The sequence below is a fragment of the Microtus oregoni genome, unplaced genomic scaffold, assembly GCF_018167655.1.
Source record: "Microtus oregoni isolate MIOR12 unplaced genomic scaffold, Mior012 000005F_ref0000423, whole genome shotgun sequence".
Taxonomy (NCBI): domain Eukaryota; kingdom Metazoa; phylum Chordata; class Mammalia; order Rodentia; family Cricetidae; genus Microtus; species Microtus oregoni.
In genome coordinates this window covers 2,433,436-2,455,000 of record NW_024543064.1, presented here as the reverse complement: position 1 = coordinate 2,455,000, position 21,565 = coordinate 2,433,436, and the positions used below count along the sequence as shown (strand labels likewise).

The 21,565-nt window shown below is 53.4% G+C and overlaps 2 protein-coding genes across 2 annotated transcripts; one reads left to right on the top strand and one right to left on the bottom strand.

Moving 5' to 3' along the window:
* Positions 1–4,533: 4,533 nt before the first annotated feature.
* Positions 4,534–16,952, top strand: Wrap73 (WD repeat containing, antisense to TP73). The gene is made up of 12 exons (XM_041652738.1): positions 4,534–4,661; positions 7,460–7,612; positions 8,168–8,284; positions 10,076–10,148; positions 12,053–12,156; positions 12,768–12,854; positions 12,993–13,127; positions 13,205–13,282; positions 14,587–14,692; positions 15,397–15,522; positions 15,919–16,110; positions 16,350–16,952. Exons 1-12 carry the CDS (start codon positions 4,593–4,595, stop codon positions 16,490–16,492), a joined length of 1,383 nt encoding a protein of 460 aa, XP_041508672.1. The 5' UTR covers positions 4,534–4,592; the 3' UTR covers positions 16,493–16,952.
* Positions 16,953–17,079: 127 nt separating this feature from the next.
* Tprg1l (tumor protein p63 regulated 1 like) lies at positions 17,080–20,518 on the bottom strand. Its single transcript, XM_041652739.1, has 4 exons — positions 20,193–20,518; positions 19,919–20,095; positions 18,828–18,981; positions 17,080–18,218 (listed from the first exon to the last, which is right to left on the bottom strand). The coding sequence occupies exons 1-4, from the start codon at positions 20,465–20,467 to the stop codon at positions 18,024–18,026; spliced, it is 801 nt and encodes a 266-aa protein (XP_041508673.1). The 5' UTR covers positions 20,468–20,518; the 3' UTR covers positions 17,080–18,023.
* Positions 20,519–21,565: the final 1,047 nt, after the last annotated feature.

Sequence of the window (21,565 nt, the reverse complement as noted above, 5' to 3'; positions counted from 1 at the left end):
GAATTTGGTACCAATAACATTTCAACGTAGTCTTTGATGAACCAGAAACTAAATCTGGCTTGTTAGAAGGAACAAACAAGAGTGTTTTGAGGATTTCTCTGATTCGCTTTTTCTTTTCTTTTCTTCTTTTTTTTTTTTATGAACACCATTCACCATGTACACAGTCATTTGTGTTGCTTCTGGGCAGTAAATTGCCCTTGAATTTGGTGACAGAAACAGTCTCCCACTGAGGTGTACAAGCAGCTGTAATTAAAGGCAATGACGAAAACGTCTTTGCTTTGGAGTTCTAGGAGTCTCAGGGCTAGTACATCCCTGGATACACCCCGGCCTCCGTGAACCTCCCTCAGCCCTCAGTCTCCCCTCCCTCTTCATCCCTACTTTAGCTGTGTTCCTTTGAATGCATCACCACTGGAAGTCCATTCCAGAACCTGGGTTGGGCATGCTCTATAAATAAACATGAAATAGAAGCATCTTTACCACAGGACCTACTCCTGATAGATGCCACCAGCCTGCACCCAGGTCAGAGGCAGATTCCTGCCTTGCTGCCACCACCTCTCCAAAACCTGGGGACTGATCCTCTTCTTGGGGTACAGTCAAAATCTAGGACCAAAAGCCAGCACATTTGGGGGCCACTTGGTGGATATCAGCACTCTCCCAACCACTTTGGATATAGCGCCCTGGCTACTTTTCTCCCAACCTTTTGAGAAAGACACTGTTATGATTGTTTTTGCAGATGGATAAACTGAGGTTCCAAAGGGTTAAGTAACTTGTCCCAGACTGTTTGCAAACAGGGTGCCCACCGGAATGGGGTGACCACCTGGAATGAGCAGGTGTGCTCAGCATCCTGCAAGGACCCACAAGGACCCGAGCTGGATAGGCAGCCTCCCACTTAGGCCAACCAGTAGCTCAGTCCCGCTAGACTAGTGGGAATGCAACTTCTTTGAAGCCGCTTATTTTTAAGATTACATACACATTTATACAATCATGAATGGCAAAATTTCAAATATTTTCCTTTTGTTCACAAGGTAATGTTTAAATTTTTTTTTACTGAATAATTCAAAGAATGAAGGTGTGTGTGTGTGGGGGGGGGGGGGATCGGCATTTGCAACACGCCGAGAATTTGTGATGAATTTTGTCTCCGTTGATTTTCTTCCCAAGTTAATGATAGCATAGAGCAACAGAAACAAAAACCAAGCAGGTGCTTGCTGCCTAGCCTTGAGAGTTAAATCCCCAAGACGGTAAGATGGAAAAAGAATTGACTTCAGAAGTCATCCTCTGACGATGCCATGCGGAGCACCGGGTCAGGAACACACAGGACTGAATTTTAAATGAAGAAAAACAAACACAACAGCAACCTTCCTCAAACATTGCTGCAAACCAGGTCCCAAGTGCACACCTAATTAATAGAGAGATCACAGCACATACAGGGAACCAAGGGTCTTGGGGGTCCCCCCCACCTCTGTGTGTACGGACAGGCACCTACACATGTGCTCATCTCTTAAGCGCGTTGCCCGGTTCAGAAGGATCTGACCTGATCTGAAACAGGAGACGGCGCGGGCAGCCTGGATTCTCTCCTAGAAGACTAGGGAGGGAGGCAGGTGAAGCAACAACCCTCCAGGTAACTCGCGTCTTGGGACCAGCGGGCCAGCGTAGAGTGGCTCTATCTGGCTTTGGACTCTCTTAGTCTGCTTACAGGGCATGCACGGAAAGGCCTTCGGGTTTCGCATTCCTTGCACCTCCCAACTTCCACTCGCTGGAGACCTAAGCTCTAGCATCTCCAGGGATCACCTGCTACCTGTGGTGGACAGGGTGGGCAGGAGGCAGGCCCCAGGGTTACCGAGGCACCAACTGGATTTTCTGGTAGCCCACTCCGGCCCCTCCTGCCACTGACGCGAGGTCCCTGGGGCGGTTCCCACGGCTAGCATCCCGGCTGCCGGTTGCCGCTCACCCTAATCCCAGCCTCAGAGCCGCGGGAGGGATCCCTGGCTCTCACCGGTCCCAGGGCTGCCTACCTGGCTGCTGGCCGGGGCGTCAGCGTCGCAGAGAACCGGGCTGAGCCGCTGCCTTCTCGCTGGGCTGCGGGGCGGGCTTCAGGGACGGCGGGTTATATGGGCGCCGGGCGGGGAGGCGGCGGCAAAGGGACTGCCGCGGGCTTAGCGCCTTTTGCAGCGGACCGGCGGGAACGCAGCGCGGGCATTCAGCCGTGGCGGGAGGAGGGCCGGCCACCCCGGCCCAGGGCTCCCACGCGCGCTCCGCCTCCCCAGCTGGCTCTGCCCGAGTCGGGGTCCGGGCCCCACTCCTCCCGCCTCCTTCCCGCCACCGCTTGGCGCGCGTCGCCCAGAGGAACCCCAGCGGGGTCTCCGTGCCGGACTGCACGCTAGTAGCCGGAGCCCTTCGCGGAGCTGTAGGGGACCGCGACCTTTGGCGGTGCTCGGGGCGCCAGGAAGGGTGCGCAGGCGCCGAGGGGTTGGACCCAGGTGCACACTCGGCACCCGACGCCCTGGACTCTCTCCCATTCTCTCCTCCGCCTTCTCCCCAGATGCCCATCTCCTCCGAACCCCTCGCTGCTTCTACTGCCAAGCGCCTGCAACTCAGGGGGTCAGGAGTGCCCTCAGCCGGGTAGCTGCGCCTTCTCCAGGGCGAGCCCTGGCCGAAGTAAACCTGGAGGAGGGACCGAAACTGAAGACTGGAAGCCCTGGAGGAGAACTGTTGACCGACGAGCACCAGCCGGTCTCCTCTGAGAACAGTTCGTAGCCCCTCTCGATTTGCCTGATGGAGACCACAGCCCGCCTGGAAAGAGTATTCAGTGCAGACCCTCTGGGTTCGACTCTTCAAACTTCAATCAGAGGTCGTGCTTCCTGAACCCATACACCCTGGGGCCACGGGTGGCACCCTGCTCCCTCCCGGATCCGTCCGGGTTTCCTAGCCCTGGGTATCAGTCGTTTCTTGCTCTAAAGTGCACGTGGGTGTTGGTGTGGTAGGCGATGCTCAACGGATGCCCAGAAATTGCTCACACAGAGCGGCTTGTGGTTAGGCACAGACTCATCTCTGGCTTGAGATGCCTACTGCACTACCAGCGATCTCGCCGCGGGGCAAGTGAGCGGTCTAGCGGTCCCTCATCTCAATTCGGAGTCGGTTTCGGCCACCGGGTGTGCCCTGCCTTGCGTGGTTATGGGGCCCCTTAGTGGCTCCGCAGGGTGGTCCTAGCCCAAGATGTTCGTTCCCACGCGCCCTCGAAGTTACGTTAGTGTCACCAGTGGCTTTGCAAGAGAAGAGGTCGGGCGCAGACCCGATTTCCCCCTCTCACTCTGACCATGAACCAGGCCGATTGCTAGGTACAGGGTGGGGACAAGCAAGTTTGGGACTGGTTGGGAACAGAAAAGGCCAGCATTCCGGGCACTCTCCAGGTTCTCTCCTAACGGTACAAGTACCCTCATTCAATCCTACTCGGAAATTAGATGTATCTGCGAGGAAGAGGTTCGTAGCTAGGAGCTTAACCAAACAATACCAGGTCTGCTTTGCTCTCAGAATTCGGGACCCAGCACCCATGGCAGTGGCTGCGCGATAAATTGATCCTCAGAAGCTCTGGGTGCAAACAGGAGCAATCAGCTTCCAGAATGAGACGGGAATGGGGAGCCCTGTGAGACCGAGGATTTCGGACGCCGCGTGAGTCAGGAGGAGCAGGGCTCTTTGGGGAGCGAGCGGGGCTTGAAGCCCGGTTGGCGCTCTGTCCCACAGCCGCCTAGCAGGGCTGCTATCAAGAGCCTCTAAGTTCACACTTTAACATCCAGGAAGGTGAGCTGATCGACGTGCCTACGATTTCGTTTCGCCCTAGACTTGCGAAGCACCTGAGCGTCACGAGGTCGTGCTGCTCGTGGTCGCTCTCAACAAAACCTCAAAGCAAACCTATATTTATACTTAGACAATACATAGAAAATAAATTGTAATAGATACTATATTTTGTTTTGTTTTGTTTGAGAAAGGATCTCACGTAGGCCAAGACGTTCTAACGGAGGATGACCTTGAACTGCCGCCGCCTCTGCCTTCAGGTGTGGGATTAAAGGTGTGCACGGTCGTGCCCGGATTAGGCGGTGCTGGGCACCGAAACCAGAGTTTCATTTATGCTAAGCAAGCACTCTGCCATCTGAGCCGCGCCCCTAAACCCTGTAACAGAAACTTTGTTACATACTAAAATAGGTTTATCTGCATACGACTACATACTTACATATGTATTTACATGTAAACAAATGTTTATTTACAAGTACGGACGCCTAGTTAAATCTTGAATTTTAGATAAGGGAGTTTTTTAGTCTAAGTATGTCTCATGTAACATCTGGGAACATATTTATATTGTGACTTATCTGAAGTCAAAATTCAGCCACGAGTTCCGCGGCTTGCACATAGATCCTTTATGGCGCAAAGGCGCTAGGCGCCTTTAAGGCACGAGAGCGGACTCCCCGCCCCACAATGCCGCGCGGCCGCTCGAGGCTCCCATTGGCTGCAGCTTGCTTCCGCCTCCGTACTTCCGGCCGCGGCCCGCGGCGGTTGCGGGCAGTACCTTAGGGCGCTGCTGGCCCCGGCTGGCCGCGGCCATGAACTTTTCGGAATCATTCAAGCTTTCGGGCCTGCTTTGCAGGTTCTCCCCGGACGGCAAGTACCTGGTGAGCCGCGGTGCGCGGGGCATTACCTGTGCGTGGGCACGCGACCTGTGCAGGGAGCCAGAGCGGGTCGAAGAGGGGCGGGAAGGGGGCCCGAGCGGGACGAGGGGGGCGGCCAGGGGGACTCGAGCCAGACGAAGCGGGGCACCAGGGGAGGAGTTTTGGGCCGGACGGGGGAGATCTAGGTAGATGATCAGGGTGTGGAAAGAGGGCCTGAGCCAGGCAGGGCTAGGGGGGTCTTGGCAGGGGGCCGGGGTAGGGAAGGGGCAAGTGGAGCGGGTGGCCTGGGCAGGGTAGGGATGGAGCTGGGGGTAGGTCGATATTCTGGCAGGTGGTCATGGTAGGGAGGGGGACCTGGAACAGGTGGCGCGGGCTGGGCGGATGCCAGCCTCCCGGCTCCAGTTTCCCTTTGTCAAAGTTGGGTTAGGCGATGCCAGCTCATTGTTACTTTGTCACAAACGGCATAGTTTGTGTTTGCTCGCGTGTAATCTGGTTAAATGGCGCCCTCCTTTTGGTCCGCGCTACTTCTCCTCCGCGCTACTTCTCCTCCTGCATGACATGCAGATGATTTAAGTAACTAGCTTTAGGTCCCAGTGTTGGATGTCAGCTGTCCATTCTATGGGTGACAGACACCCATATGACCACTGGCATTAGGAAGCCATCAGGGAAAACAAAACCAAACTCGGTTTATAAAAACTATGGTTCTGGACCAGTCACTGAGTCCCATCGCTAGGGCCCACATAATGGAAGGGCAGAATGACATGTGCAAGCTGTCTTAACCTCCACATAAGCTACAGCCAGTGTATGACCCTCCCCGCATACAAATGTAATCATGCTTTTTAATGAGCTTCCTTTTATGCATTGATCATCCTCTTTAGACAAGGTTTCTCTGTGCAGTCTTGGCTGCCCGGAACTCACTCTAGTGAGGTAGGCCTCTAGAGAGCTACCTCTTCTCCCGAGTGCTAGGATTAAAGGCGTGCACCACCACCGCCTGGCTATTTTGGTTCTTAATCCACACTCTGCTGTTTTTACCCAGGCCTTTGAGACATCTTTAACCGCCTTTGTGTCCTTCTAGGAAAGTAGGGAGTGAGTGTCAGAATAGAGGTAGTATTAGGAGATTACGGTACTGCTGTGCGAGCCTGACACCTTGAGTTCTGAGACCCATGGAAGGGTGGAAGGAGAGAATTTACACAGGCGCCGCGCGCGCGCGCACACACACACACACACACTCCTACCTCGAAACATTTTACCTTTTTCCAAGTATCTCGGCAGATGAGGGTTGTTTTCCTGAAAGTTCTTATGAACAGCAAGGAGGTTTCCTTTAGTTATCTGATGTTTGTGTTTGGGACTGCCCACTCATCAAAATGTTGTGAAACTCCTGATAATTGTTTATTGGGAGTCTTGCCATACTGGGCAGAGCTGGCCCATGCTTCCTGCTTCAGTGTCTTCAATGGTTCCTAAAGGATTCATTGGACCTGGTAACTCTGGAATTCACAGCTCACAAGGCTGTCCTGTGAAAACCTAAGTCCTGTGCTAGGCCCTAGTTCTAACCTGCACTTGGCCCATGCGCTCTCTTTTTTCCACAGAAGACGAATTAGGCTTCCTTTTCTCTTTTCAGTCTGCCTGTGCACCACGTGCACGTGTGTCTGTGTTAGTGTGCAATTGTACATGGGGGCCACGCACACGGAGGGCAGAGGACAACTGGAATATGATTGCTTGACTTCCACCTTGTTCCATTCAAGGTCTCTTGTTCTCTGCTGCATACACCAGGCTAGCTGACCCACCCTGTCTCAGCCTCCCTTCTGACCACAGGAACACTGGCATTATAAACAAGTACACCCAGTTTTATGTGACTTCTGGGAATCCAAACTTGCATCTGAGGCGAGTGCAAGTTCTTTTAGACTATAGTGTAATATGCAAAGCTGGCCTCAGCATCTCCCTAGAGCAGTAGTTACAGGTGTGTCCCATCACACCCAAGCAAAAAACCCTTTTCCCTTTTCTTTCTTTTGTTTTTGGTGGTGGGTGTGGTTCAGGATAGAGTTTCCCTGTGTAGCTCTGGTTGTCCTGGAACTCATTCTACAGACCAAGGTTGGTTCAAACTAAGGAATTTGCGTGCCTCTGCCTCCCCAGTGCTGGGATTATAGGCATGCACACCAATCTAATTTTTTTAAAAAATAAATTTACTTGTACAAATCTGGGGATTCCAGTTGAATGTTGGACAGATGTGCAGTGTGTACAATGATGAAACTGCGTGGTAGAACGTTTAAATCTTTGTATGCACCAGCTTTCTCTTCTTCTAATTTTGGAACGAATGTAATTACTGGCAGCTTTGAAACATGCCAGACAGGAGGAAAGGAGGTGACCATTGAGCACGGCCTCACTGTTGTTACTGGAGGATTCTCTCCCACCCATCGTTCCTGAATAACCACTCTGAGGCTTAATATTAATTATAATTGCTTGGCCGATGGCTCAGACTTCTTAGTAGCTGGCTCTACATATAAATTAAGCTGTTTCTAATAATCTGTGTTTTGCCACGTGCCCTGTGGCTTACCGGTAATGCCCTGGCATCTTAGTCCTTTGGCTGCTGTTGGTGTCTTCCTGACTCCGCCGTCTTCCTCCCTCTATTCAGTTTGGCTTTTCTGCCTAGCTATATTCTGCCCTGCCATAGACCAGAGCAGCTTCTTTATTAACCAATGGTAATAAAACATATTCACAGCACACAGAGGGCATTCCACACCAGAGAGCCCTCCTGCCCTCCTGTAGAGCAGACACTACTGAGTGCCTTCTGCCTCACTTTTCAGGCTTCCTGTGTCCAGTACCGGCTAGTGATCCGGGATGGGAAGACCCTTCAGATCCTTCAGTTGTATACGTGCCTGGACCAGATCCAGCACATAGAGTGGTCAGCAGACTCCCTCTTCATCCTGTGTGCCATGTACAGACGGGGGCTTGTGCAGGTGTGTACCGGGGCAGGCGTGTGTGTAGGCAGGTACATGCGACATATAGGTAAGGCTCATGTAAGTCCCCTGTGTGGATGGGCGCCTGCACTCACAGGGCCTGTGTAATTGGTCCGGTGCTGTTACTGTAGCAGAGTTAGAATTAGGAAACTTTCCCAGGGGCGTAACTAGGAAGGAGTGGGGTTTTTTGTATCCTCTAGTTAGGTTTGAAAACAAAAATGCAAAGAAACTCTAAAGTTTTTTTCTTTAAATACCTAATGTTCTCTAATAGTTTAATCCAAATACTTTTGATGTTTAAAAAATAGAAAAGAAAAGCACTAAAATGTTGTTAGTCTCAGAGCTATGTTCTCCGGAGTGGGAGACATTTGTGTTTAGGGAGTGTTGGAAGGCAGTGAACTGTTATCCACAAAGCCTAACTAAGTGAGGTTCTGGAACGGAGACAAGAGCGGATCCTTTTAAAGGGACACCTGAGGTGACAAGGTAGCATCCTCTCCCTTACAGGCTGTGGGTGGCGCAACCGTGCTCTGCAACCCTGTGTTTCTTTTATGACTCAAGGTCTGGTCACTGGAGCAGCCGGAATGGCACTGCAAAATCGACGAGGGCTCCGCGGGGCTGGTTGCTTCCTGCTGGAGTCCGGACGGCCGCCACATTCTGAATACAACTGAATTCCATGTAAGCTGGCCGAACGCGGCCCGTCCTGTCCCTTGTGCCTAAAACACGCTGGGAATGTGGAAGTCTGGGTTCTGGAGTAAAACACTCTGGGATGTGGAAGTCTGGGTTCTGGAGTAAAACACTCTGGGATGTGGAAGTCTGGGTTCTGGAGTAAAACACTCTGGGATGTGGAAGTCTGGGTTCTGGAGTAAAACACTCTGGGATTGGAAGTCTATGTCTTCTGTTACAGGCCAACTCTGTACTGGTTATGCTAACATCTTAACTGGGCATTTTAAGTGGCCTGGGCTTGTTAGAGGGTCATTTGAGAGTTTTCCAGACAACTTTGATCAGCAGTCCTCATGCTTAGAGTTCTGCAGACCAGAGTCCAGCCTCCAGATCTCAGACCCTCAGTTAATGCCCACCCCCCAAAAAAAAGAGTACCTTTATTCATTCAGTCACACACATACTGAAATGGAGAGGACGTTTGGACAGAGTAAAACGTTCAGGTCGCCTTCGATGGCTTTGTTGGCCCGTGGCCCTGAAGTGACTGTTCAGCTCGGGTGTGAAGGAATACCATGGCTTAGCAAGGGGCACCCTGAGGAAGCCACCTTTTTGTTATATTTTGGGACAGGGTCTCACTGGGTAGCCCTGGCTGTCCTTAGACTCTCAGAGATCTGCTGTCTTTGCCTCTTGATGACTGGGATTAAAGCTTTGTGTCACCATGCCCTACCTTATTCCTAGCTTTTAAGTTTTAGCTTTTAAAAAATCCCTCAGACTTCATTTACCACGGCTATGCTTGATGGTCAGCAGGTGACCCTACAGGCATCCGTTAGTAGAGTGGACACATAACTGAGAGTCATGCAATTCCCACGCAGGACAGTTAGATCATGGGTACCCTTCTGGAGGCAGGATATCCATGAAGGCGCTGTACAGTGCAAGGAGTCCCTGTCTCCTGTGAGACAACAAGAAGGCGGCCAACTTGGGCTGTCGCCTCAGCAGTGGAAGACACACCTACACACTTCTCGGAACACCGACAGGCCTCGAGAGCCTGCTGGAGCTGCATTGCACAGTAGCCATCTTCTCCCCGTTCTGGGGGATCCTGGGGTCTGCAGTGCCCGTGTATTTATTTAAATATGCCCGTCCATTGCCCCTCCTGGCAGTCATAGCTGCTGCTCTTGTTCCTTGAAAGGACAGGCTTGCTGGATCATCCTCAGCTGTCGCTCTGCTGCTGAGATCTGAGTTGTGGGGAGCCCTGGGGCTCAGTGACAGGATCCTGCTGGGCCAGTGCAGATGGAGGGGTTCACCTCCGAGGGCTCGCATCAGGATTTGAGATGGCTACCAGGCTAGGGCACTGAAGTGAATTGCGTCGTGGGGTGTGTGCGAGTTCCCACGTCGTCTCGTCGATGTTGCATGTCTTCCTCAGTTATTCTCCACCTCGTTCTGAGGCAGTGTCTCTCACTTGAACTTAGCTGTCCAGGTCTAGTTAAGCTAGCCCACTTGCCTGTCTCTGTCTTACACATGCTGGGATCTTAGACACTTGGCATTTGGAGGAATGCCGAGTTTCCAAACTCCACTGCCTCCTTGAGCTGTGAGACCTTCACCCTGACGTTGCCCCAGCCCTGCGCTGTGGAGTCAATGTCCCCTCTGACGACTGGTGACGATCAGGGCTCTCACAGCCGCTCATGCAAGCATGCTAAACTAACCTTGCTGTGCGTGTACAACGTGAGTCCACCTTTATCTTCTCAGCTTCGAGAGTCTTTCTAGCGACAGGAAACATCCTAACTCCTTTCTCTCTCCCCTTCTCCCTGGCAGCTGCGAATAACCGTCTGGTCCCTGTGCACAAAATCTGTGTCTTACATCAAGTATCCCAAAGCCTGTCAGCAGGGTGAGTCTGCCAGTGCCCCTCACACACACACAGTCTGTCACAGAGAGCAGAAAGCAGTGGCTGCTGCAGCAGCAGACCCCTCCCAGCCAGCCTCCATGGCTGTACCTTCCTCTGTGTCCTTAGGTATCACCTGGCTCTCCTCACTCTGTGCTGTTTCCTGTGTCTCTGTAAGCAAGAGATTGCATGCTATTTCCTTGACAGCAGGATGCTGTGGAGAGTCGCAGAGGGTGGCGTCCTGGGAGGGAAGGGCAGTTCGCTCTCCCTCAGTGCCTGTTGCAGCCTCACTGCACTCACTTTTTTTTAAGATTTATTTTTATAATCAGGTGTGTGTGTGTGTGTGTGTAATGTGAATGCAAGCATTCGTGGAGTCTAGAGAGGACATCCCAGTCCCTGGAGTTGGAGTTACAGGTGGTTGTGAGCTGTCTGTCTTGGGTGCTGGGGTCCAGTTTTCTGGAAAAGCAGCGTACGTTTTTAACCCCTGAGCATCTCCAGCTCATTTCACTAGCTCTTCTGTCAGGGCTCACATCCGGTCACATCTGAGCATCCCAGAGCAGGGGAAAGAGACAGGAGCCCCTCGTCATTGGAGCCCTGGGCAGAGTGTATGGGATGATGGGATGTGTATGCATCACTGCCCTCGATCCCAGAAACAACATACAGTAGAAGGACCGAGAAACATCGGGCGTCGTACTGTATTCTTTGCTGCCATAAGCAGTTTGCAGGTAACACTGGACTGAAGTGCACTTTAGGTTCACTCTGACTTTTTTGTAGTCTGAAGTGTTACTGTAGCTGAACAACAGTCTGGGTCTGGGTGGAGGTGTCCTCTAGTCTTCTGTTCTTTGAAATGTTCTTATCATTCATGAAGCAGCAACCTTGGCCTCGGGTTTTTTATGCTAATACTGAATATTCATTTATTTGAAATGATAAGTTCTGGGCTAGAGCACACACTGCTCTTCCAGAAGCACCCATGTCAGGGGCTCCCAGCTGCCTATAGCTTCAGCTCCAGGGGATGGGACTTGTGGCCTCTGCAGGCGCTCCTGCTCTCTCTGCACAACCTATACACTAACTGAGAATAATAAAGATAAACCCAAAAACAGTAAGAAATGCAGTAGCAGACGAGAGAGCTGCCTCAGGGTATAAAGGGCTTGTGCAAGCCTGCAGACGTGAGTTCAGACCCCAGAGCCCACTGTGGAGCAGGCACAGCCCTGAGTTCAGACCCCAGAGCCCACTGTGGAGCAGGCACAGCCCTGAGTTCAGACCCCAGAGCCCACTGTGGAGCAGGCACAGCCCTGAGTTCAGACCCCAGAGCCCACTGTGGAGCAGGCACGGCCGCACAAGTCTGCAGTCCCAGCACTGAGTTCAGACCCCAGAGCCCACTGTGGAGCAGGCACGGCCGCACAAGTCTGCAGTCCCAGCGCTCCTACATCAAGATGGGAGCTGGAGACGGAGAATTTCAGAAGCTGGCAGGCCACTTAGCCTGGCACATGCAGTTGCAAACAATCTCAACAAGGTCATTGGGGAGTACAGACGCCTAAGACTGTCTTTTAACCTTTATACACACACACACACATATGCCACGACACACGTGTGCCAAACACACAAAATAGCAAGCTGGATTTTGACCACAAGTGTCTCCTGTAGTTTCTTTGTGAAACATACTAACCAGCTAGGCCCTGCATTCAGTCAGTGACATTTCTGACACATTAAAAATCAGGTACTTGGGCTCCCACCTAACTTGGAGGAGTGAGATCTCTCTGCTTGTCAGGTTCCCGTGTGACAGTGTCCTGCTCACCACATTTCTGGGGCTTCCCCTTTTCTTGCTTGGTTCTTTCTCTTGTCCCCTGTAAAGTCCCTGCTGTTCTGGGCATTTGTCCACGCTCTGGCTCCAGTACATTCTCTCTCCACAGGAATAACTTTCACCAGGGATGGCCGCTACCTGGCCTTGGCAGAGAGGCGAGACTGCAGGGACTATGTGAGCATCTTTGTGTGCAGCGACTGGCAGCTCCTCCGGGTAGGGCAGTCCTCTCCTGCTGGGGTCAGGGAGAGGGGCAGCTCCTCCGGGTAGGGCAGTCCTCTCCTGCTGGCAGGGGTGGGGGCGGAGAGGGGCAGAGCCAGTGTTCTGATGATTCCAGGGGCCTTTGCAGTCCCTGGTGTAGGTAGAATGAGGTTTCTGTGGCCAGAGGGCAGGAGTACTGTGTGTGCCTTTAAGCAGTGCACACTAAGTGTGATTCAGACCTTGTGTGCACACTTGGTGCATGCCAGGCATTGGCATGAACTTTGAACCCTCATTTGTGTAAGGGAATGCCTTGCTGGGAGGAATGCTGTTGAGTTGGCCCTGGGCAAGATGTCTCAGGAGCTGTGACGTGAGCATATCGCCCTCCATGCAAACACGCCTCAAACCCATGAACAGATATCCGAGGGGGCACACTGGGAAGCAGGCTGCGGGAGGATGAGGGCATGTGCGCCTGGCCCGGAATGGCTGGCACTCGCCAGGACGGCGTGCAGCTGTCTTGTCTGTGCTGCATGTGAAATGATACGTATGCCAAAAGCATTGGTTGTGAAATAAATGCACTTATATAAGGAAATTTTTTCAAATTGTCGTGTTTTCCTCTCGTCTGGAAGCACTTTGACACAGATACGCAGGATCTCACAGGGATCGAGTGGGCCCCGAATGGCTGTGTGCTGGCAGCGTGGGACACTTGCTTGGAGGTATAGCACATGGCCAGCGGCACATTCTTTCTCAAGAGCACGCACCTGCAGGTACCTGTGTGTGCTTTTACTGCAGCGAGCTGCTGGGCACTGAAGCCTGCACTCGGTACCTGTGACCTGTCTACTGTCTGTCTGCAGTACAAGATTCTGCTCTACTCCCTGGACGGCCGCCTGCTCTCCGCATATTGTGCCTATGAGTGGTCCCTGGGCATCAAGTCTGTGGCCTGGAGCCCCAGTAGTCAGTTCCTGGCCATTGGGAGCTATGACGGAAAGGTGGGAAATGGCTCGGGATTGGCCACCTCCGTGAGCTGTCTGCAGCCTGCATGTCATCCTCATGGTTCCTTCCCCAGGTGCGCCTCCTTAATCATGTGACCTGGAAGATGATCACCGAGTTTGGGCATCCTGCAACCATTAATAATCCCAAGACAGTAAGTCTGCATGAATCTTGAATTGAGCATGGTGGTGTCTCTGGTGCTGTGAGCTGCTCTTGACTTCCTTGGTTACTGTGATGTCGTCTTCCTTGTCCCTGCGCCCTCACACCCTCTTTTGTCAAGGGCATGTCTAGTCCAGGTTCTGTGGACTGTGCCTCTGTCCTAGCCAGATGCTGTGTTCATCCATGCTCTGTCCTTTGCTGGTCCCTGGTGTTAGCAGAGGGACTGGGGAGTCTCAAACATCTGCCGTCCTGCCAGGCACTGTGCAGACAAGCAGGGAAGGGCCAGGAGAGTTGTTCTGTGCAGACCTTGGGGAGCAAGGGGCAGCTCAGGTCTGGGAACCAGAAAGGCATGTTCTGTAGCTCCACAGTGTTGAGTTGCGCTGTCATCTCTCAGTCCGCAGCAAGGACAGACTTCTGCTTTCCTTGTAGAGGTCACCCATCCACTGAGGTGCTAGACCTGAGGAGGACAAGGAAGGGGCGGGGCTGCAGGCCAGAACCTGGAGGAAGGAAGAGCTGGGCAGAGGTGAGGCTTTGGCTTAGCGTGTGCTCTTCCAGTAGTAGTGGTTGGCCTTGGCTGAGCTCAGGTGAGGGACGGCAGGGTGCAAGGCTGGCCCTGCAGGCCGCCAAGGCTTGCCTGTGGTTCATGCGTCTAGGTCTCTGTGTGTGCTATGGTTTCTCTACCGGGACTGGTGTATAAATCAGCTATGTCACTGGGACAGGATCAATTTAAAGGAAAAGGAGCTTCAGTCCGTGGACCCTTTGCCTTCTTACTCTGGCTTGTGTCAAGGCAACACACTGTGGTAAGGAGCAGATGGCAGGGCAGAGCTAATCTTACAGTGGCCAGGAGAGAGGAAGGACAGGCGAGGTCCCAATACAGGCTTTTAAGGCACACCTCCAGTGACCTGCCTTATCCCCCATACACTGTTTAAAGTTGCTGGCAGCCAAGCCCCAGCTCATGGGTTTTAAGACCCACACTAGCAGCGAATCTGTTGTGCCTGGCTGTTTGCTGCTCCCACAGGCTTGCTGCTCACTGCCCTCTGGCCTGGCACCCACACAAGCCACTTCTGCATGGCTGTGACATTGTTTACCACGACACCGTCATGTAGTCAGGGCCCATCTCTCCAGGACAGCCTGGTCAGCAGGACTGAGGTGGCAGCTGAGCTGTCCGAACTTCACTGCAAGGGGTCAGACTGGTGCTCTTCTTCCCAGCAACTGTGATGTCTGGCACTTAAGTTGGCCACCTTCCCGAGTCCCTGGTTCTTGTCACAAACTGGTTAGTGGCCAAATCATGTTTTTCAGGTTGTGTATAAGGAAGCTGAGAAGATCCCACAGCTGGGGCTGGGCCACCTGTCCTTCCCACCACCCCGAGCAATGGCTGGTGCCCTCTCTACCTCAGAGAGCAAATGTAAGCAGCAGAGGGAGAAAGCCTGAGCTTTGTCTCAGATGAGAATCCTCTGTCCATGTGAATCTCAGGTGGGGTGGGGGAGATCTCAGCTGGGGTCTCAAGCTCCCTGCAGCATAGACCAGTGCTCTCCTGTGATGCTCACCTTTCCCACACTGCCCTGTAGTCCGTGTGCCCTCATCCCACCTGTCACAGTAGCTTAACAGTCCTGGCCGTCGACAGTTCTCTGATGGACCTCAGAGGGATTGGGGGGAGAGAGAACAGGAGCAGACATGTACTTGGTAGCTTAGCCTTTCACTTCCTGCCCTGCAGGGTTGAGGGCAGCCAGGCTTGAGAGGTGCTGCTCGTACTGGCTGGTGCTTAGCTAACATCTTCTGCTGGGTGATAATCTTCCTTCACCTCCCAGCTGGAAAAGGGCAGCCAGCCGTCTGTGCAGATGCTGGTGATGGGTAGACCGGCCAGATGTTCAAGCAGCTAGGACTAGCTCAGAAAGCAGACCTGATGATGTTTATACCCTTCCTGGGGGCTCCAGACTGCATGGGCCTGTCCCCACTTGGGGCCCTCTCTGCAGTGGAATAGAACGGTTGTCCCCTAGGGAACTCGTGAGCAGGCCTCTTCCCACAGCAGATCTCTTGCACACTTGCCGGCCTGCTTTCCCTTCCCCCCTTTAACCAGCACCCTGGCATGTCCTCCCTGCTGTGTTCCAGATGAAATCGCCTCTGGGCCAGTTGCCTTGCAGACTCTGAAGCCGGTAGCTGACAGAGCTAACCCTAGGATGGGAGTAGGGATGCTGGCTTTCAGTTCTGACAGCTACTTCCTGGCAACAAGAAACGGTCAGTGTCATACTCCTGGACAGGGTCAGCTGCTCCCTGCACCGCTTGACGCCCAGAGCAGAAATGAATGAGAAGCAGCTCAGGAGGGCAGCTGTGCGCTGTTCTCCCTGTGGACGGTCTGCACAGCAGCTCCTAGCTAGTCAGCCCATGCCCTGGCTGACCGCCTACTCCCTCCAGCATTGGCCTCTGTGGCTCTGGTTTTGTTTGCATAGTTTCACAATTACAAATGTAAAAACCACAGGGAAAAAGGAGGGATTTATGGCCTTTGGGGGTCTTTTTTGTTTCGTTTTGTTTTGGGTGCTAGTCCCTGAGAAAGAAACCTAGTACATCCTTTGAGTCAGGTTTGCTCGAAGAGGGCTGGCACTGACATGGTGCCCTATCTCTGTTTCCTTGCAGACAATGTCCCCAACGCTGTCTGGGTCTGGGACATTCAGAAGCTGAAGCTGTTTGTGGTACTGGAGCATTTGTCTCCAGTGCGCTCATTTCAGTGGGACCCACAGCAGCCAAGGCTGGCCATCTGTACAGGCGGGAGCAAGGTGTACCTGTGGTCCCCTGCAGGCTGTGTGTCCGTGCAGGTACCTGGGGAAGGTAAGCATATCCCAGCCAACGGACGGTGGCTCGTGCCTAGCGGTGACATGCCCCCACCCCCATGGCTTTTAGCAAACTTGCAGGACCTTGCCCAGTGTGTAACCTGACACGGGACCTGCTGCCCAAGCTTTATAGGCTTTGGCTGCATCAGTCTGGGCTCGCCAGGATCCTCACTTAATCCGTAGGATGCCCTCCCTGGTCCTGATCTCTGCTCTGACCCTGACCACCTGTCTCTCTAGGTGACTTCCCAGTGCTTGGACTGTGCTGGCACTTGAGTGGGGATTCCTTGGCCCTCCTTAGCAAGGACCACTTCTGTCTCTGTTTTCTGGAGACCAAGGAGGGGTTTGGCGCAGCCTGTGGACAACGGGACGGCCATGCCTAGGACCTGAGTGGAAACCGAGGCAACGGGCCCTGCTGCTTTCAACACAAGCAACAGCTGCGCAGGCTCCTGATGGGACGGGATATCCAGTTTTCTGTAGTGATGTGTTCTGTAAATATGTATAAACTGTAATATAAAATAGGTATTTGCTAATCCATGGGACAAGGGTGGTCATTTCCCTCAAGGCCTTAGGTCATAGGTTCAAGGTCTATCTTAGGAGGATAACAACACTTAGCTGCCTTATGTCTCTTTATATTCCGAGCTGTTTCCAGAGTGCTCTTGACCAAGGGTGACTACTGTGGATCTGTGCAGCCCCTCTGCAGCAGGATGTCCTCAGGCACCCGTGCCTCCCCCAGCACTTAGCCCACCCAGCACAGCTCCACATCTCTAGCAAACGGCCTGAAAGCAGCCATACCAAAATGTTGGGCTATCTGAACCAGGCTCTTAACCTGGACTGTGGACTTGCCCATCTGAACTTTTGTAAAGAGGACTATGGGGAGGGTCCACAGCCAGCCAACAGGTTCAGTCCCTCAGGCCTCAAGACAGTCTTTAGTTGGTGCAACTGTTTTGTGACAGTAACTTCAAAAAGGAGCGACTTCATTTGGTTTTCAGTGTCTTTACTACAAGACCAAAAGCAGAGGACAAAGACCAGGTGCATCTGAGGTCATTCTGGTCACATCCATGGTTAACTTAAAGCTGCGGCAGAGGTATCGAGTGACAGGCCAGCATCTACAGTGTACTGACAGGTGCTAGAGCCACAGGGGAAACCGTGTGTGGCTGGTGTGGTGAAGCTCAGCAAAGCTCGGTGGGGCCAGGGGGATGCAGGCTGGTCTGCTTATTATAAACATGCACTTTTTAAACCAAACCACTCAGTCCCTTTTAAACAGAGACAGGATGATAAAAACCCACCACCATGACTTCCAGAAGGGCCTGGATTATGTCATGAGACTGACTGTCCCTGGGCCTAGGAAAACTGTATTAACCCAAGCTGGATTAGTTTGCAAAGTGTGACTTCAGGTCAAACATTCACGGAAGAGCAGTTTCGCTAGGAGTGGCCAGGCAGGCTGTCTTTCTTGTAACTGATCTGCTGACTGCTATTGTATTTAGCTTTTAAAAAATGGGCTGAATTTCAAAATACAAAACTTGAAGGGCGGCGAGGGGCAGGGGGAGTTAATGCAAGTGCATCTGCAGTGCAGGTATGGGTCGCTCTGCTCCGCCCAGTGTCCAACAGTTTGTGTTCAGCAGAAGTGGGCGGGCACATTCTGCTCAGCATGCTGGAGAGGCAGAGCAGGAAGAACAAGCCCAGCAGGGACACTGGAGAAAACATTTATGTGGAGTTACAGAAGGAACACGGTGGCATAGGGACAGCCAGTATTTCTGCCTTCATATATCATGTTGCCAAGGTGTCCAATATCCAACTAAATATATATAATTCGCTTGACTATTCTAATCAGGCACCTAAAGGGACCATGCCTGTGTTCTCTCCAACCGCAGTGGGTAGCTTGAGGTGGCACACTGCGTCCCTCCACGAAGACTAGAAGCCTATCTTGCCCCTGGTCATGGAGTAACCCAGCTTGGCTTCGTTGTTAATGAAGGACATGAGCCCTACGTAGGTCTCGATGAGGAGTGGGCGCTCCAGCACCAGCACGCTATTCGCCTGTCCTGGCAGTGGGCTTTCCTTCTGGGCTTTCTTGACAGCTTGGATCAGGAGAGCCTTGAAGCTTTCCAACTGTAAAGAGAGAAGAAACATGGAACCTTAACCTCAAGGCAGACAACAGTACTCCACTACACGGGAAACGGGGATTCTGAGAAGTCATCCGGTCAAGTGCTAAGGGCTGGGTCACCAGGTGACTCATCTGTCCAGCTCCAGATAGTACCGCTCTGTCACTAAAGACACCGTGAGGAGACTCAGCACACGCCCTGAGGTGATACAAAGGACACTGAGCACGTGACCTCCGACAGCACCGTCACCACAGGCTGCACACTGGCGTGCTGTGCACTCCATCACAGATGGAGAAATTCATGAGGACTATGATGTCATCCAGTGACAGGACTTTCTCAGCCCTACCATAACCTGTCTGGAATGCATGTACACAATGAACTATATGCTGCACATGTGCCCTTTTGAAGGATCTCAGGGCTCCCTCAGCACCTCCCAAGTACCCGCCTGCACCAGCGGCAGCACCTGCAGAGCCTCACTAGGACTGCAACTCGCCCCCTCTAGACTGAGCATCCTGCAGCGGGATGGGCGTCTCCCTGTGTTCCGAGGCCCCACTATCAGGACCTGCACTTCAAGTGCTCACACTCACTGCTGGCCCCGGGCCTCGGATCTGCTTACATGGCACAGAGACGCAGTCTTCTCGTCCATGCCAGCCATTGGGTGTTCTATGAAGGTGGCGTAGGGCATATTTGTGGACCAGGGGTTCCATCTGTTGATGAAAGAAGGGCGGCTCTGCTTGTCCCACTGAATGCGAACCCCAAAGCCTTCTCGCCTGATGGAAGAGGGGAAAGAGAGCCTTGCTTACCACTGGAGTCCAACGCTGCAGCCAGCTGCTATCAGGGAAGGCAGGGACAGCTGGGGTACAGTGTAACAACGGTCTCCGCTAGCCACTGCAAGCACTTTCTGAGAGTAAGAAGTTCATGTCTTGGTGATGCTAAGACTCATCTTTACAGCCAGTGAAACCGCATACAGTTCAGTCTGGCCAAATTATGGATGTTTTCGTTACTTAATGTGTTACTGAATAATGCTCGCAGCCATTAGCTTCCTGGATTCCCTATTCAAATTGCCATAGACTGGGCTCAGATGTATGGGCCTCTTTTTCAGTTTTTCAAGACAGTGTGTCTCGGTGTAGCCCTGGGTATACTGGAACTTACTTTGTAGACCAGGCTGGTCTCAGATTTATAGAGATCCGCCTGCCTCTGCCTCCTGGGTCCTGGAATTAAAGGTGTGTGTCACCACCACCCACGGGTATGGGCCTCTTAAGCTTCAGAATACTTCTTTTATAGCAAGCTCACCAGCTCTTGAAAACTGGCTGTTAGGTGTTTTCTAATGTATCCGGTTTTTAGTACGTTCAATCAACGAATCAATCAGCCAATCTGCTGATTGATTCTTTTAAACAGGAACCAGAAAAAGACTGAACAGATACCCTGTGCTCCCATCCTGCTGGAGGTAAAATGCCCAGTCTGGGGAGTGTTCAGTACTTAACATAGCTTTTAACAGTGGGCTAGGATTCCACAATCCTAACTGGTAACCGGTTTTTAGTGCCGGCAGCCCTTTTAAGGTGGCACTGGGCAGCCCTCAAGTCAGTTTCTACAGTTTCTATTTTAAGGTCCTTTTCACTGGTCCTTCAAGATGAGGCCTTTAGCTAGCAAGAACGGAACTTACAGGGTTCGCAGGGGCCCTGCCGTGTAGTGCGCTGGTGCACCTACTTGTTGAGTGACTTCGGAGGGAACTGGAACTCTCCACAGGAGATGGTGTCCACCGCGCTGAGCGCCACCCTGACCACCTGCTGGCACTGAAGGCTGATGAAGTCATACTTGCAGATGAGCAGTGACTGATCGGTGACCAGCACCAGCCTCTCCTTCTCGTTGTTCCAGTGGTCCACCCTGGAGGGGAGAGGGACCGCCTGTTACCAGGGCCCCAGCCCGCTGCCCACCCGGCGGCCGAGAGGCGAGGCTCCCACGCGCACTCGCGCAGGCTTACTCGGTCAGCAGCCACACCCCCTGGATCTCGCCGTCCTCCACGGGTCGCACGACGGCGCGGATCTCCTCCACCGCCTGCTCGATGGTGCCGGGCCGGAACACGAAGTACTCCTTGACGCGGGCGCGGCGTGTCGGGTCGTGGACGCTCAGCGGCCACAGCGTCTGGCGCAGCGGCGTGCTCGTCCCCGGCCGGCCCGCTCCCGCATCCTCGCCGGCCGCCAGCAGCGCCGTGGGGCTTGTGCCCGCCGAGTCCACCGTGTCCCGCAGCTGCAGCATCGCGCCGCCGCCACCCGCCGGCCCCACCGACGCGGCCGCCGCCCCGGCGTCCGTCCGACCTCGCCCGCCCCGCGATTGGCTCGCTCCCCAGTCGTCTCCTGCGATTGGCTGCAGCGCGCTGCCGTTCAAAATCACCGATGCCCCGGGCCGGAAGCAACCGCCACGCGCAGAGCCATTTCCTGTTTACTCGGCAGGAAAAGGTGTAGGTTGCTGGGAGGCTCCTGGCTGAGGACCAGAAAAGGGAAGGCTCGGTCCAGCTTGCGCGGAGGGCGGGGTGGCGCGAGGGGCGTCGACTCTACGCCCTTCACCTTTTCCAAGGTCACGGTGCGTGCCTTTCGGCGCAAGGCGCTCCGCGGAGGTGTGCGCACCGCTGGAGGGGGTGTTGGCACCTGGGGATTGCGGGTGCTTCGGTGTGGACCCCTCAGATGTAGGCGTCTCAGGGTGAGCTGCTTGCCTTGTGTGCACGCACCTCAGGTGTGTGGCATATCGGATGGGCACTGGGGGATATTGGTACCTAAGGTGTGGACATGGACACCAGGGCCACCTTGGGTGTGTGGCTTTCTAGGGTTTGTGCACACTGGTAGTTGGGTGTGTGCGGGGCATCTGTTCACACTGGGCATGACGCCCACTGGTGAGTTACCGAATCACAGACTGTGCCGCTCTGCGGGATTTGGAAGAAAACGTTGGATGACTCTTGGGCCTCGCAGCTCCTCCCCGAAAGATAAATCCTCCTTAGCTTTCTTCATCCAGCCCAGCAGCCTCACAGCGGGATAATGGCTCCCTTTGGGTGGCTGGTGTATGTAATCGCTTCATAATCGGCATGTCGCCGGGGCACTCTATTTGTCCAGATGAGCGACACAAGCCTGGGTTCAGCTGTCCTTCCAAGAACCTAACTGACCCCCATGTCACCTGCATCGCACCGTCCCCACAGGCTCCGAGGGCTGTGCATCCACGACAGTTTAAACCTTCACCCAAGTGGTCAATTCTGACTTCCCCGTCTCTGTCACGTTCCCTCTTACTCCCTCCTCGCCCCCAAAGCCTTTTATCCTGTGTTCACCTGGTTCCGGACACCCTCCTGAGAGAGACTTCAGTCCACCA